Genomic DNA, 17456 nt, shown 5'->3' with positions numbered 1-17456 from the left:
GCCCCCCCATCTTCTCTGGTACCCAGCGCTCTACTTTGTTTCACTAAGATTGCCTGTGTGAGCTTTTCCATGTAAGTGGGATGGCAGTGTTTGTGTTTTCCGGAGCCTGGCTCGTTGCAGTCTATACAGTGTCCTCTAGGGTAATGTATGTTGGCACATGACTGGATTTCCTTCTTTTTAAAGCTAAATAGTACACAGAGGTGTCAGTGCTGCTGCTGAACAGTTAAAGCTTGACTTCCCATCTTGGCTATTATGAAAATAGCAGTGAGCATGACAATGAGGGTGTATCTTTGACATACTGATTTCATACCCACTGGAGATATATGCAGTAGTGGAATTACTGGGTTATATATTAACTGTACTTTTAATATTTACGAAGAATACTTAACCAAAATGGCTGTGCTAATCTAGATCCCCAACAACAACACTACATAAAGCTTTTCCCCAGTCTTCCATTTCTATTTTTTAAGATTTATTTATTTTTAGTTCATGAGTATGAGTGTTTTTTTTTTTTCTGCATGACTCCAGTCCTACGTGTATGTGTCCAACTGTGTGTATGCCTGGTGCCCTTGGAAGCAAGACAGGGTGCTGAATTTCTTGGAACTTGAAATATTGATGGTTGCAAGGCACAATGTGAGGGCTGTGACCTGAATCTGGGTCCTTGAAGAACATCAGGTGTTCTACACTGCTGAGCCACTGCTTCTCCAGAACTTTCTCTCTCTTTCTAAATCAAAGCCATCACACCAGGTAGAGATCAATCTCACTGTGATTTTAATTTGAAGTTCGTTGACGATTAATGATGTTAAGTGTTTTCCTCTCCTTGATGGCCAGTTGTATGTCTTTTGAGAAATGTTTGTTCAGGTCTTTTGCTAAGTCAGGTTATCGTCTGGTTTGTTCTTGTTTTTCTTTCTTTTGAGGTGTTGGTGCTGTCTATTTCTTGGATACTGATGGTCTTAGTTAGGGTTTCCATTGCTATGAAGAGATACCATGACCAAGGCAACTTTTATAAAGGACAATATTTAGTTGGGGCTGGCTTACAGTGTCAGAGGCTTAGTTCATTATCATCATGGCAGGAAGCATGGCAGCATCAGAGCAGACTTGGTGCTGGAGAAGCCAAAAGTTCTGCATCTTCATCAGAAGGCAGCCAGGAGAAGACTGGCATCCTCAGGCAGCTAGGAGGAAGGTCTCTTCTGCAATGAGTGGAGCCTGGGCACTAGGAGCTCTTAAAGCCCACCTACATCATGACACACTTCCTCCAACAAGGCCACACCTCCTAATAGTAGCACTTCCCATAGGTCAAGCATATTCAAACCACCACACTGACTCTATCTAAGATGTGATTGCAATAGATTTTTTCAACTGTAACTTATGTCTTCAGTATGTTGTTTCCTTTGTTGTGCAAAAAAAAAAAAAAAATTCATTTGATCCAATCTTATTTGTCTATGTTTCTCTATCTGGTTATTTTGAATTATACACCCGATGTAACTCTCACCCTATGATTTTTCTAATGATTTTTTTATATAGCTAACCCTTGAATTTAAGGTTTTAATCAGTTCTGAGGTGTTTTGTTTGTTTGTTTGAGGGGTGAGCTAAAGATACCATTTTCTCTTTCCTGCTTGTGGGTAGCCTTTTTTCCTAACATTACTTATTGAAAAGATTGCCCTTTCTCAGTGGTGTGTACTTGACACCTTTGTCAAAAATTTATTAGCCAGTAGGTACGTGGCTTTACTCCAAGGCTCTGTATCCACTCCGTTGACCGTATTTTTGTTTGCTATTTTACAGAATTCATTGATCATTTCCAACAGTTTCTGTTGTTGCCATCAGACTTTAGGATTTTCATGCAATCGGCAGCCAGCAGAGGCAAGTTCACTTCTTCCTTGCTTATTTAGAAGTTGCCATTTCCTTACATGGTTACTTAGCATCCATCCCTCCCCTCAAAATTATGACAAGATTCTGAATCCAAGGCACTGAAGAATGATTCAAATTTTAGTTCTTTGGCCACAGTTATTGGCTAAAAGGTGAATTAATGGCTCAGGAGTAACTAGTCAGAGTAAATTTCACTGAAAGGGCTGTCCTTTGGAAATGCTGAGTCAAAGGTGTTCATTCCTTTAGTTAGATATACAGCTAGAAGAATGTTGTGGGGCTGGAGAGATGGCTCAATGGTTAAGAGCACTGACTGCTCTTCCAGAGGTCCTGAGTTCAACTCCCAATAACCACATGATGGCTCACAACCATCTCTGGTGCATCTGAAGAGAGCAATAGTGTACTCATATGCATAAAATAAATAAATCTTAAATAAGTAAATAAATAAATAAATAAATAAATAAATAAATAAATGAAGAATGTTCTCCTCTTGCTCCGGCCTCAGAAGCAGTAACAGCACAGCTGTGCACCACCACATCTGGCTGATCATCCAGTTAAAAATCAGGTTACTTGTTTTCATGATATAAAGTTGTTTGAACTCCTTATGCACTTTGAATACAAACACTTTATTAACTGTGTGGCTTGCAAACATTCCCTCCCCTTCTGTAGGTTTCTTCTTCACTCACTTGATTGGTTCTTTCACTGTGCACATGTGTTTGCCTTCGAGGTGACTGACATTGCCCACATCTGCCTGTGTTGCCTGTGCTGTAGGAATCACATCGAAAAAACCATCGCCCAAAGCAACAATGAAGAGTTGGGGATGGGTGGGGCTAGCCATTGCCTAAAGCAATGATGAAGAGGAGGGGGGCAGTTTTTCCTTTGTCTTTTCTTGTCATCGTTTTGACAGTTTCAGATTTTATGTTTAAGCCTTGGTGAATTTTAGTTAATGTCTTAGTTAATATACTTAGTTAAAATGTTACATAACATTTAATTTCATTTTTCTTTTTTGGCTATTCATAATTTTTCACTCTCTCTCTCTCTCTCACTCTCTCTCTCTCTGAGAGAGAGAGAGTGAGAGAGAGAGAGAGGTCTTGCCATGTAATCCAAGATGATCTCACAGTCTATGTGATCCCTCTGCCTCAGCACCTCAGTGCCTCAATAGTGAGCACCGCCACACCCAGCTTCTCCTCAGCAGCCTTAATCAGACTTTATCCTGTGGTAATTAGAACCTAACGCATGCTTTGGAGTGCCCTACCTTCTTTACTACACTCTGGACTACCTGACTCGCCCCTAGGTTTTTTGGTGGGCTGTGAGCTATCTTTCGATGGATACTTCTGGTGGGAAAAATCTTTATCATTAATTTCCTGAATGGTTTAGGTCAATTCAGTTTTTCTTTTGATTCCAGTTTTCAAAATGTAGTGTTCTACTATAAATTTGCTCATGTCATATACTTTCCTAATCTATTTGTGTAAGTTATTTATAACGTTCTCATATTACTCTGTATTATCCACAGTATCATTTACTATGAATATTTACCTTAAATAGTGAAAATTCCACGTAAAATTTTAATTATTAATAATAAATTTAAATAGTGAAATTTCATTTAAATTTTTCCAAATTTCTTAAATAATTTTTTATTTAAACATTTTTATGCGATGCAGTTGGATCAGATTCTTACCCTATGCCCATTTCTTCACAGACCCCATTCACCCTTCCTACCCACCAAATTCATGTGTTTTCTCAGAAAAAAACAAAAAATGAAAGTCAACATAAATTAAAACAGACAAAAATACAACAAGAAGACAAAAAAAAAATAAGAACACAAAACAAAAAGCACACAAAAACCATGGAGTTCAGTTTGTGTTGATCAATTACTCCTGGGCATGAGGCCTGCCCTGTAATGTGGGTGGCATACCCAGTGACACTCCATTGGAGAAAACTGGTTTTCCTTTTTGTTTGTTTGTTTGTTTTAGCAGGTATCAATTGCAAATAGCTTTTTGGTTTAGGAACTGTGAACTTTGTGTCCACAGTTCCTTTCCTGTGCTGGAATTTTGTCTGGTTTGAGCCAGTGCAGATCTTATGCATGCTTGCCCAGTCTGTGTGGGTTCTTATGTATATCAGTTTTGCTGTGTGTAGATGATGCCATGTCTTCAGCGTCATCCACTACCTCTGGCCTTTATCATTTTCCTGCCTCCTCATCCACAAAGATCCGTGAGGTTTAAGGGGAGGGGTTTGATAAAGACATCCATACAGGACTGAGTGCTCCAAAGTCTCTCACTCTCTGCACATTGTCCAGTTGTGAGTCTCTGTAGTAATTACCATCCACTGCAAGATGCTACTCTGATGAGGGTTGAGCTGTGTTCTTATGGGTGGGTATATCAATATGTCATCAGGAGAGTTCTTATCTGTGGGTGTATCAATAGGTCCTCGTGAGTCAGTTTATTGCTGTTCTTTTAGAATAATAATAGAAGTAGGTTTTGCTCAGTTTCTCGGTCACTTTAGCAGAATCAAGTATGGCTTCCATCTGTTCCAGTCAGAAAGTGGTTGGTTACTCCCTTAACATTTGTGCTCCAGTTGTACCAGTATATATTGCAGACAGATCAGTGTTGCAGGTTGCAGGTTGCAGGTTGCAGGTTGCAGGTTGCAGGTTGCAGGTTGCATGTTGCAGGTTGCAGGTTGCAGGTTTTGTAGCTGGGTAATATTGATGATTAATTTTCTCCTCCAGGAGCATGCAGAGTGCCTTCCAGAACCACAAGCGCAAACACTAGTCAGTAAAGGTAAACCTAGTGGGACATCAGCTTGATTTCTCCATGTTTGATGACATAGTTGTTTTTTCAACAATAGAGCTTTACCGTCGTATCACATACAGTAGCAATAGCCTTGGATGGGAGTGGAGGGTGTCTATGGGACCTCTTTTGGTCAAGGACACAACAAGATGTAACCCTGGCACTGGATGTTTTACCTGGCCACACAAAATGTCTAGTTGGGGTATGGTCTCTCCCATTATGTGACAACTCCAATTAAATTTCTTTTACAATCTACGTATCTCTGTGTTTAATTCATCTTGCCAGAGTTTTATCAAGTTTCTCTAAGACATGATTCTGATTCCTTACGTGGCTCTGCATTTGCTTCATTGCTGTTTTTTAAGACAGATCTTGTTATGTAGCTCAGACTGCAGTGAAACTCACACTCCTCCTCCTCAGCACCTGCACGCACTGCTTACAATGTATTGGGGTTTTTTTCGGTCATGCTTTCTCTCATTATTATTTTGTGTTGATTTTTTGCTTGTGTTGTTGATGTTGTTCTTCTCAAGTTTTCCCACGTGAGTCCATTGCTCATTGATATTCAGCCTTCTCTTATAATATAAGTAAGTTTAGGCTTATTTGTAAGCCCATATTGTATTGGGTTTTTACTTAATCACATATCACAAGTTTGGGGTTTTATTTTTTCTTTTGTTTTAATATTTTATAATTTTTATTGTTTTTATAAATCTGCAACTGCTTACAAGTTGATTACTAATTCTAAAAATGTTGTGCTCTTATAATTAAGAACTTCTCCATTGGAGTCAGCAGAATGCCTCTATAGGTCACGCCACCAAGTCTGATGACCTGAGTCCAAGCCCTGGACTACGAAGGAAAGAACCAATTGTAGCATATTGTCCTCTTACATCTACAGGTGCATGCATCTCTCTCTCTCTCTCTCTCTCTCTCTCTCTCTCTCTCACACACACACACACACACACACACACACACACACACACAGGTGTATAAGCAAAATAATAGAAAACTATTTATTTAATTACATAGTGGAACCAAATTATCATTACATTACTCTAAGTCTCTGAAGCATTTTGAGATTTTTAGCTTCAAAACATCACGCACTGTTTTTTTGATCAGGGTTTATGTTAGAAGTGCTTGTACAATATTCTATTTGTGCTTAAAAACAATGGGTAGCTCTTAGGTTAAAAACGGGACATTAACCACTTTTCTCTAAACCTTGCATATTTCTTTTTTTGTTATTTGATATAACAAGTATGAATGCTTTGTCTTTCTCTATATGTGTGTATTAACCACATGCATATCTGAAAGGGCATATCCCTTGGAACTGGGGTTATAGACCAGTGCTTTTAACTGCTGAGCCCCTTAATCTAGGGTATGTGTGTATGTGTGTGTGTTCTTCCTTCCTTCCTTCCTTCCTTCCTTCCTTCCTTCCTTCCTTCCTTCCTTTCTTTTTGTAACTAACCAACTTCTGTGTTGGCTCTTTAACAATGAGAAATTTGCCAGGTGTGTGGTAGCACATGTCTTTAATCCACTCAGTACTCAGGAGGCCAAATGAATCTCTGAGTTTGAAGCCAGCCTGTTCTACAGAGAAAATTCCAAGTCTGCCTGGGCTATCCAGTGCAGTGGAAACCTAAGGGTTCTTTGGATGGTGTTTTACTTGGGCAAATATGTAAAGGAACATTTAGCTGAAGTGGACACAGGTGAAGACTCAGGCAGACTGGTGAAGGAAGCTGAAGCAGACACGTGTGAAAGGAAGTTCTTCCAAAGCAGTGATGAAGGATTTTTTGCTAACAACTTGCTTGTATTGATCTTCCTTACATTTCACAGTTGAGCTGCATTTGTTGAGATTCCATAGAGAGAAACGCACCAAAAACCTTCTGGTGGTGTGCTGCAGTTTCTTGCCGCTTCCTTAGACTTGGGCTGATTGGCAGAGTGATGTCAGCTGAGACAGAGTCACTTGCTGAGGGAAGACACCTGCTGAGGCAGTACCTTTGGAAGACATGATGTTTGGAGGGTATAAATAGGACTTGACAGTGCCAGAGACAGAGCTTGGCTTGCTTCTTCTGGCATCCCTCCTAATGACTCCACCTGAGGCTGAGGCCTCTGACTCTATCAAACTAGACTGCTGGTGTATCCCTGAAGTGTTTGCAAGTGGATTGAGCTGCTGCTGACCTGTGAACTGAACTGCCGATTTCCAGACAACACAGATGGGAGTTGCTCCAGGGAACCTTTCTAAACAGGTCCACTTCCTCATATCCTTTCTTTCCCACTACCTCTGGTGGGTGATGTGCTAAAAGAGAGGTTAAAGCATTTAAGAACCATCATTAAAGGTAGGTTTTTGAAAAAAATCGAACTTACACCTCTTTGGAAACTCTGTCTCGAAAAAACCGAACCAAACAAAACCACTGAGAAATTTAAGACTTTGATTATGATGGTATATTTGGTCCTCATGATTGTTGTATTTAATGTTGCTTTCCATTTATCTTGTGTGGTTGTAGATATTTGAGTTTCCACCAGTTCCATGTAAGGTTTGCATCTTCAAAATTTGATACAGTATGTTTCCTATGTTCTATGTGTGTAAACCCCAAATTAACCAGTAAGCCCTACTCGCCAAGGACCAGATAACTTCCTGGCAAGCTAGGAGTTGTAGTTGTAAGAAAATAACAACAAAGCCACATGTGAAAATATGGCAGCCAAATAGCTTTGTCCATTAAGAACCCCTTCAACACATGTCTCTGAGCCACTCAGCTGAGAATTCAGCTGATCGGACCTGTCCAGAGTCCATTTACCTGGCCAGTATTTAACTTAATGAAGCTTGCTTCAAATTTGGCTCACAATGGTGGAATTGGGTTCTCTCTATGAATCTCAGGATTAACGTCTGAATAGGTAGAAAATAAACTTCATTGTGATAGTAGTTTCTGATTTCCCAGTTCTCTTCTACCCCCCTCTCTGCCCCCAACTCCCACCTGTCCCCAAAGTAGCCCTGGCTGGCACAGGACTCGATGCTTAGATCAGGCTGGTTTGCCTGTGCTCCCCAAGTGCTTGAACTAAAGGCGTGCATCACCATGCCTAACTCTCCACGTTCTCATTGTGGTTGTTCATAGCTGAGCGTTTGCTGACCGTTTCCATCCACAGAATTACTTGTTGTAACTTATCTCTGGTTTCCTGTTGGGTTGCCTATCCATATTTCAGCTGAAGAGGAATTCTTCTGTGTAGCAAATATTTTTCTCAGCACCTGCCCTGCCTTTCACGTCTCCTTAAAGGCCGTGTTTCCCCTTAAATCACAGAGATATTTAACACTTGTCTTGACTCTTCTATTTCACGGCTCCGTTTCATTCTACCTCCTTACTTCCTTGCCTTGCCTGCATTGTCATAGAGTGTGCTCCCGGTTGATAAACTCTCTCTCTAACTAGATTCTAGTTACATATTAAACCCATCTGTAACTTTCTACTTTAACAATCTGTTTTTAATTTCTAAAACTTTGATTTTCTTTGTTTTCTAATCCAGCTGGTCATTTTTGTACTCCTTGCAACTTACTGGTCTTGTTTTTTGTTTGTTTATTTGTTTGTTAGTTTTTTCTCCCTTGAGACATTTATTATCTTGCCATTCATGTTCTATGTTTTATTTTTCTAACATGTAAATTCCTCAGACAGCCTAAATATGCTTTTTTTTTTTTTTGTCATTTCTTATTTCTTATTTACAGTATAGGGTGTCAAGGAAGACAAATTGGAACACTATGCTAGATATTTCAAGCAGAACTGAATAGAACACATTTGTTACTGCTGCTGCCTACACTCTCAGACTCTGCAAGAGACTGGCGACCTTCCAGCCCTTTGAAATTGCTCAGTCAGCTGCAGATGCTTCTAGGACACCCCCCCCCCCCCCGACTGACCTACCTGGACTGTTGTGAACCAGAGGACCATGATATGCAGGTTTCTAGCCTCAGCAGACCTAAGCTGCAAGAAAGGAGTGTCTCCCTTTCCTCCTCATCTACTCGACTTTCTTCCTTTGACAGAATCTGGCAAGAATGAGCTGAAGGGAGAACTTAGGAAAGGTGATTCCCAGGCTTGGCGTTCCTTGCAATAGACCAGAAGTGTGAAAACATTGCTGAATGGTTACAAGCCCAAAGAGGCAGAGATCCCTTGTTTGATGGTTGATTGAGTTACATTATGGTTGACTTCATCTCGGAAGGCCTCTAAGTTAGGTTTTTCTACAAGCATGTGGAGGCTTTCCTTCAAAGACGGCCCTTTGTCACAGAGTTCTCACAGACAACTCTGATGCAGTCGGTTGAAAAGCAGTCTCTCTTGAGTGAATACGGGGAACCATTTAGCAAAGTATGGCTAGCTTTGACCTTCTGCATGTTTTCATATGCAGTGTGCGTGTGTGTGCTTCTGTTAACCTTTCCTGGCGTTGGGAAACCAGTGCTTCCTTACACCTTTCTTACATCATTTTCTTTCTTCTGCTGTTCCTCTGTATTCTCCTGAATTTCTAATTTTGTAGTCAGGAATTTTGAACTGACGCTTTCCTCTTTGTTTGTTTGTAAGTTCTCAGATCTGAATTTTTAAATAGCAGATGAATAGATATCTTTGTTCTCTGTACATAAACCCAAATGGCTCTCTCCCTTGGTGATGCAGATTTAGGGCACATTTAGACCAGATTAAAAGGAGATAAAGGCAGGTTTATTAGGAGGCAGCTCCCAGGTGGGTTCCGATGATCTCACAGGAGGAGGTCAATGGAGTTGCATATCTGGGGTAAAGTAAGACAATTATTTTAGAGCCTAGGTGAGGAGTGATGACATGGCTGCTAGGAGCTGGAATCATGTCCATACATGGTCAAAACCTGAGCCCCTGTGCAGGCAGAGGAGAGGAGTTTTCTCTGAGGGGTGGAGTTGGACAGGTAGAGTTCCCACCTTGTACAGAGGGGAGCAGAAGTTCCAGCCTAACAAAACCAAGTTCATTTTGCATGTGGAATCATACCTGAATTCTCTCCTAATAACAACGAATAACACTCTTCTTTTCCAATGCACAAACAGTTTAGGAACTTCATTGGAAATGCCATAAAGCTCCAGGATCTGCCTCCTCGGCCCATTCTTGTTATCTGGATTGAATTCAACCCTGTGCCAGGAGTAGAAGAAGGTGCAGATCTAGACATCCACACACTGTTCATATCCTTCACAGACAGCCGAGGCCACGCCAGAAGTTACATGCAATGGTCAGACTAGGGACTGCAGGCCGCCACTTGGCATCTGAAGCGTCCATGAAAGGTTTAAAACCAGAGGAAACTACGAACATCCCTTCATATGACGGATGGTCACCTCCATCTCTCCATGACACATGGGCAGCATTCCAGGGAAATCCGTGTATGCTGAGTCAATTATGAGGACCCGACATTCTGCAAGTTCCCATGCATGTCAGCTCTCACTGAGAATAGGCTTTGTTTTTTAACAATTATTTATTTTATGTTGATGAGTACAGGTTCGCTTTCTTCAGACGCACCAGAAGAGGGCACTGGATCCCATTACAATGGTTGTGAGCCACCATGTGGGTTGCTGGGAATTGAACTCAGGATCTCTGGAAGAACAGCCAGTGCTCTTAACCACTGAGCCATCTCTCCAGCCCTAGAATATCGTTCTTAATTTTATAAAACCAGTGGCCCCCAAAGTTGTTTTAGACTTTTTTTTTTATTATGAAAATACAGACCCAAAGAGAGTGAGGGAGCCCATTGGTGGTGGAAAGAGGATCTTTCTTTTTCTCGAACCATTGTACGTTTCCCAATAACTTGCAGAATTAGATACACAAAAACGCATACGGATTTTCAATAACATCCATACCGGAAAATATCTTATAGACATCTTTGTAGGAAGGTAGTCTGAAAGGACTGCATTTCAAACAGTGAGTAGATTAACTTCCTACCTGGAAACCGGGGTCAAATTTAAAGGGTAGATGATACAAACAGTACCCAAAGCATTGTTTCTAAGGGATACTAACAGGACAGCGCTCCCAAGAGAATCAGAAAATCGTACTTTTCTTTGCCAAGCATAGGCTGGAGAGAATAAAAAGATACCCCCCTGTTTCAGGTTAGCACACAGAGCCCATTGGAGTGTAGTAAGTGGTAGGATGGGTTTCGGTGCCCTCTCCACCCTCAATCCTCTCTCACGGGGTACAACATGTTAAAGTATGGGCCTTTCTGTGCCTGACCTAGCTAGTAAGACAGAGACCTTTATGTTTATTAATAAGCCTCAGGCACTAAGCTGAACAGACTCTGAGCTATTCTAACCTACTACGGCTTATTCCCCAGCCATATGGCCCATTACCTGCCATCTTGCTCGGCATCTCCTTCATTGTCCCGATGGCATCTCTCTGAGTCCCACCTGAGACCCCCTCCCTCTCTCTGGGTTTGGAAGTCCCACCTTTTTCTCTCCTGCCCAGCTATCGGGTGTTCAGCCCTTTAACCAATCAGAATATGATGGAGGACAATGTTGTATAAAACACTGAGTCAGGAGATGCTTTGCAACAATGCCGATACTAAAGTCCCGGGCTGCAGCTAGACCTCTGGGTACAGAATTCAGCATTTGAATGCACAATGCACAAAAACATCCCTCGATGATGTGTGGGCGGGAGGAACACTTTGATAAGCAACTTGAGATGGCGCTGAGCAGCAAATCACTAGTCTGCCTCTTAGGGACAAAGTTCAAAGCAGTGCTATGACAAAGATGCTACTGGAGGCTGTCTTGGAGGTCCTCTCCGTGTCTCTACCCAACCCCTTAGTAACAGAGACACTCTGGGGTTTATTCTGGAGATAACACCTCCATTTCTAAAACAGTTCAAACACTTCATTGTCAACAGGCAAAGTGGACTTTAGGATCAACTGAAGACTGTGAACCTTGGTTGTCTTAGTGTTTTAGGACTTAGGAGCTTTAAGGTGGCTGAGATTTTCTGTATCTATTAAATGGACTTTGTTATGGGATTAAAGGGACAACACAGATCTAGAACTTGGAAAACATAAAAGGTATACAATCAGGGAGCATGTGTTTTCAGCAGTCAAGGCCCAAGGAGCTGGACACCTGATTGACTACAAGGAAAGAAAGAGAATGATTATCTGAGGCTCCATTCCTCTGTGAGTATTGTCATGGCTTATCAGCTCGACACACCTGGGAAGAGGGAATAATGGAAGAGATGTCTGTAGCAGATCGGGGGCATTTTCTTGATTGCTATGTGATGTAGGAAGGCCTAGCCCTCTGTGGGAAGCACTATCCATGAGCAACCAGGCTTGGGCTGTATAAGAAATGAGTCAGGTTGTAACCTGTAAACAAAAACAAACCCTTTCCTCCTGTGTTTGTCCCCCATCCCCACCCCCCCAGTAACAGGGACGACGACGACAGACTGTTGCTGCACCTCTCAGGCTTTCTAGCATAAGTCGGCAAACTCAAGTTTCTCTTGCTAAAGAATACTCTTGTAAACTACAGTCTGCATCTCTATGCCTTCTGAGGGAGAAGATCAGGCAGTTAAAAATGAAATGTTAGCCTCAGAGACTGAATCCTGGCTCTCTGTTACATCGCACCCCTGCTGTTTGTGAAACCCTGAGCAAAAGAAAGTTCCAATTTATCTATCTCAACTGTAAAACTGGAACATTACCAGTTTTCAAACCAACGTTTAATAAGGCATTATCTGGGGATTTTCTGAGTCGAGTGTCCTTGGGATTATCTTTATGAAGCACTAAGAGATGGCAGGAGCTAGACCGCCTGGCAGCCCCTGGCGTCTGGGTTCAGTAGTGCTAGCCTGCAACAGGAGCCTTGACAGTTAAAACTAACAGTGAGAATTCTCCTATACCGCAGGCTTTTACTGATGGCCCTATGTTTCTCACGGCTTGTAGGAAGGCGGGGACACACTATACACACTGAGAACTGGGGCTACAAAGCCTCTTCTGGGTGGTCCACAAAGTGAGGCCAGAACACAACCCATCGTTAGTCCGTGGGTAGAGAAGTGTAGTCAGTCAATCTTCATGGGTTTGAGATCAGGCAGGTATCTATCTTGTCTCTTTCCAACACAGGAACAGTGTTGCTCAAAACACAAAACCCGAAGCAGAAGGGAGGAGCCACAGGGTAAGGCAAGGACCCTAGATAACCAGCAGCCCTCTCACCTCGCTTCTCCCCATCAGCCAGTAAATCTCCAACAAGGGGTCATCCATTGTCTTGGTAACACCTCCAAAGAACCTCCACAACCTGGAGGCTGAGCTCCCAGTGTCCATCAAAGGGTTGGGGTGGGGAGAGGGAGGGATGGAGGGAGGGAGGTGTGCTTCCTTCACGATCACCTTGAAGCATTTCTTCTTCCATATCCAGAGTGGCGGGCTGGAGGGGTGAGGAAAGCCGGCCTAGGCCGGGGAAGAAGTAAAGTTTCCCTTCCCGGGCGCGAAGGGAGGGAAGGCGGGATAGCGCGGGGCTGCGGGAGGCCGGTCGCCGAGCGGCGTGGCGCTGCGTCGCCTGCGTGCTCCTCCGTGCGCCCGGGCGCGGCTGGCGCTCCTGCAGAGGGAGCTGTGCGCCCGCTCTGGCGCCCGCGCTGGAGACTCCGCTCCCTCTTGCCGCCGCTTGGGCCCGCCCGCCGGGGAGGGGCTCCCGGCCTGGCCGACAGCGTCTTCCTGCTTGGCGCACAGCCCCGCCGTGAGTCCGCCCGTGCACGCCGGCCCGCCAGCTGTCTGCCCGCTCGCACGCCGCCCTTCGCCGCAGTCCGTGCCCAGCCTCGCCCGCACTCCCTCCCTACCTTCAGCCCACGCCCGGCACCGGCCATGCTGTCCTTCCAGTACCCGGACGTGTACCGCGACGAGACCTCCGTGAGTACCCCGCTCTCACCGTGCCACCCGGCCCGCGCCGTCCGCGGCTCGGCTCCCGCAGCTCCCCCCGGCGCTCCTCGGCCTTTGTTTGCGGAGCCGCCCCGGGGTCGTGGGGCTCTTCCCAGCGCGGAGCCGGCGGGCGACCGCGGCCCACGTGCCCACGCCCGTGGTCAACGCCGCCCGACCCCAAGGACAGACCCCCGGGGCAGGCATGGGTGTCTGGGGCCAGTGGGCAGCCAGAACGGGACCTGGTGTTTCTAAGAGGAGAAGCCTCTGGCTTAAATATGGTGGTAGCATGAAGTGTATGCTGGGGTGTCTGTCTCTCTCTCTCTGTGTGTGTGTGTGTGTGTGTGTGTGTGTGTGTACGTGTGGGAAATGATGTAAGATTTGAAACCAAAAGCAAACTTTGAGAACTTGGAATTGGCAAGTCCTTCGAGTTGAAGCTCATTCATTGCGCTTTAAAGGCTGGGCTCTCCCGAATCGGGTGTCTGGCGTTGGTTGTTGGGGTGCAAATAAGGAGACAGAGTATTGGGGAAGGAACAGTGGGCCCACAGTGGGCTGAGGCCAGCCAAGTTTGCTTAAGAAAGGAAGTTAAGACCGGGTGGCCTTCTGCAAGGAAAGTTTTCCCCCACTGGGAGTTAACTGTTTACCTAAGCCAAAGGTAAACTGCAGGTAACTTCAGACCTAGTTAGTGAAATTCAAAAGAGTGTGTGTGTGTGTGTGTGTGTGTGTGTGTGTGTGTGTGTGTGTAGTACTTTGAAACTTAAGTGGATTGAATCCAAACATTAGGGCCCTAATTCCTGTAGGCACAGCCTGATTTCTCAGGTTACTTAAAATAGAATCAAAGTAATACTATTTTTGTATAATACCATTCTGTTTTTTCCTGTTTACTTTGATCTGGTTCATGGCAGAAAATGTACTCTGAATTCAGCACATCACACATGGAGGTTAAGGCTCAAGTGTTAAAGACCATCTGGTTTCCAATGATCTTCCAAATATCTCTGCTGCATTAACCAGTGACCAACTGATAACCATGTTTCGGTTTGGTCAACTGCTTGCTTATTGAATTCAAGGGGACTGGTTAACCCTCAGATAACCTGAATGCTGTTTGTTGGTGTCCCTCACTATCTGGGTGACATTGGGCAAATCCCTTACCTGTTAGGAGTTCATGTATGAGGCCTCCTTTTATGAATAGACTGTTAGGGCTGACAGGCCTTGACTTGCTCGCAGAAGACTTGTCATCTAGATGGCCTAGCTCTGCAGTGGGCCAGGTACGAAGATATGAAACTGTTTTGACCCTGAGTCTTGAGTGTCTTTCGGTTTTCAGTTTAGGTTATTGTATTAGTAATTGTATTAGTAATTATTGTTATAAGTAATATATATTACATATAAAAATATATTATTACATATAAAAATAATATTATTGTATTAGTAACTATTGTTATTAGTAATTAATATGTGTACACACACACACATATATATAACACTATCATTTAGTCTTAGGATTTTCTTTTTTTTTTTGAACCTGGGTGTGGAGTGAAGGTAGTGTTGGATCTTGCTTAATTTTTTCTTACTCCAATCTGCACCAATCTTGTAGTTTATCAATATTTAACAGTTTCTGAAAGGGTTGAGTATGGATTTTATGAAGTTTTCTAAAAGTTTACACACATCTGTAAAAGGAGTGTTTAGAATTTAGTACACCCCATTCCTTCTCACTGAAGATCTCATGATACCCCTTAAGCCTGTGGCCTTGGCAAAGGAATACCAGTCAGGTCTAGCCTCTGGCTTTATGGAATACTAATGTTAGCCTGATAACCTACATGGGTGGCATTTTCCTACAGTTCTGGGGTGGGTTTGGTCCCCTATAGCATATGCTAGAGACCTCTGTAGTTCTGTCTCTCAGCAACCCTCTTTCAGCTACGTTCCCCCTAAATATGGAGTTTGAGCATGAAGCTCGTGTGTCTTCATGAGCAAAAAATGTCATGCAATGCCATTGCCTATTCTATGTCATTGTTCCGTATCTAACAGGTCAGGAACTAGACTTGAATGTCCTCCTACACGACACTCGAACCCTCATAAAGGGTGCTGAGTTAGAGGAGAACACAGGGAAGGGTGGGCTAGTTTCTATCAGGAGGGGGAAGTAATTTTCTAATTGAGCTTGGAGTTGGCTGGCTAAGGAAGAATGGACATTCTCGACTCTTGAGATGAAAATAAAGCCATAGTTGTGCACGTCTGAATAGCCGTAGAATTGCATGACCCTCACGATCATGCCATCCACAGGACGTCTGGCTGGGAAGAGACACAGCTCCAGGCTTGCCGGGTCTGGTCCTGGCTGCGGTGTGCTTCTGTCCTCTTAGGTCTCTCACAGCCTCTCAGGGAGGTGAAGGGGGGCTTCCAGACTTAAATCATGATGAATTATAAGTATGTAAATATTCAAGGGGTGTAGCTCTGAGTCTATGAAAGTAGAGTCCAATTAAAGGGGAAAAGCTAGGAAGAGGACGTTGTGGATGGTGGTTCCTAGGGATTGACCGTGGGAGCATCCTAATGAATCCGAATTTTGTCTTGGTGAGTGTCTTCAAGATTACTAAGATTACTGCCAGATCTGGGAAGACGGGGCTATTTGCATCCTATTAAGGACCATTTCGGAGTCCGTCCAGGACGTGATGCACTGGGTTCTGAGTTCGAGCCTAACCATGTACTTGTTGGAGTGCACTTTGGTCAAGCCTATGTACCTAAGTACATAGAAGAATGACATTGGGGTCAGCTGCAGTGGGGTTGCACCGCACTTATCAGCCCCCAGACCTTGATTGCTTTAGCTCCTCAGGCCTTAGTTGCCTTATGTCCTAGCAAGGGTTGGATAAATTAATGTGGATGATATCCGTGGCATGATGCCAAGTCACAGTCTCCTTTCTGTGCAGAATAAATCCATTGACCTTTGTTCTTACGAACCCTGGAGTTTCTGTTTTGCAATCAGTAACATGGAAGTATCAACAGCTTTTTATGTAAACCCACCCCCCCTTTTTTATAGCAATATTAAATAAATACTCATCATAGCAAACTTTTCTCTTAGCTGTGGAACTGACAATCCAGTTAACTTCTGTACTTATGAGAAGTTAAGCTTAGGGCTATGCCCAAGGACATTTTTAAGGTGTCTGGACCCAGGATTCCCGCCTGGTTTGGTAGCAGACTTGCCTCTGAATGTGGATGGCTGCGGGCATGTTGCTCAATCCTGTGCCTGCCGGAGCACCTGAGAGGGCCTTCAGAATTGTGATTTCTGTATTGACAGCAAAGAGAAAGTTTTTATTACAAGCCTAGTATATATCCACTCAAGGTGTCTTTTGCGGGAGGTATTAAAATCAATCGGCAGTTCCCACACTACTGTCCTCACTGCTCAGGTCCAGCGTGGCCCCACTGGGCTACTCTCTCTAGCTAGCCGCCGCTGCACCCAGTCACTGTGTTCCCAGCTCCGGTGCCCTAAGCCCAACACTGGAGGGCCACATGGCCCCCTCGCAGACCCTCCGGCCTGGGGTGGCTGCCTCCGCCCACTGCCAACCTTGCTGTTAAATATCACAATACCCAGTAACCTGGTAAAATCAAAACTCTTAAAGCTTATAGTTAACCAGTCAGATTTATATATCAATAAAATCTCAATACACAAGATGTCCACACAATTTAAACAAGTTATCCCGATTATTCTGACCCTATAAGATATACATAACTACCTGTGGCTACTTAAAGCCTCATTGGTTCAGGATCTTCTTTCTGTCTGCCCTCCATCTTGTTTCTCCTTCCTCTCCTCTGCATCCCTCTCTCCACTTAGCGCTGCCTCCCTTTTCCCTGTCCAATCACAGGCCTCTTTCTGCACTAATATTTAAATAGATTGGACAGGGAAAATCTTACCACAGGTGTCAAATGAAAAAGACTTGTAGAAGAGACGATCTTAAAATGTTTTGATCGACTGGTGATCAGCCAAAATTGAGTGATCAA

General features: G+C 43.7%; 1 protein-coding gene and 1 long non-coding RNA gene across 2 annotated transcripts in view; one reads left to right on the top strand and one right to left on the bottom strand.

The window, feature by feature from the left end:
* The first annotated feature begins 13038 nt into the window (after positions 1 to 13038).
* The window catches only part of Prep (prolyl endopeptidase), an 86404-nt gene continuing 81986 nt past the window's right edge, over positions 13039 to 17456 (top strand). Inside the window, exon 1 of the mRNA XM_034524419.2 lies at positions 13039 to 13469. Coding sequence (XP_034380310.1) covers positions 13425 to 13469 — 45 coding nt within the window. The 5' untranslated portion in view covers positions 13039 to 13424. The remainder of the gene's footprint in view (positions 13470 to 17456) is intronic.
* On the bottom strand, positions 16518 to 17256 carry LOC143435211 (uncharacterized). Its single transcript, XR_013105318.1, has 2 exons — positions 17192 to 17256; positions 16518 to 16743 (listed from the first exon to the last, which is right to left on the bottom strand). It is a non-coding gene; the product is annotated as an uncharacterized LOC143435211 (long non-coding RNA).

This window comes from Arvicanthis niloticus, chromosome 20 (genome assembly GCF_011762505.2).
Source record: "Arvicanthis niloticus isolate mArvNil1 chromosome 20, mArvNil1.pat.X, whole genome shotgun sequence".
Taxonomy (NCBI): Eukaryota; Metazoa; Chordata; class Mammalia; order Rodentia; family Muridae; genus Arvicanthis; species Arvicanthis niloticus.
The sequence above is the reverse complement of the archived record's forward strand: the minus strand, read 5'-3'. Positions and strand labels throughout refer to the sequence as shown.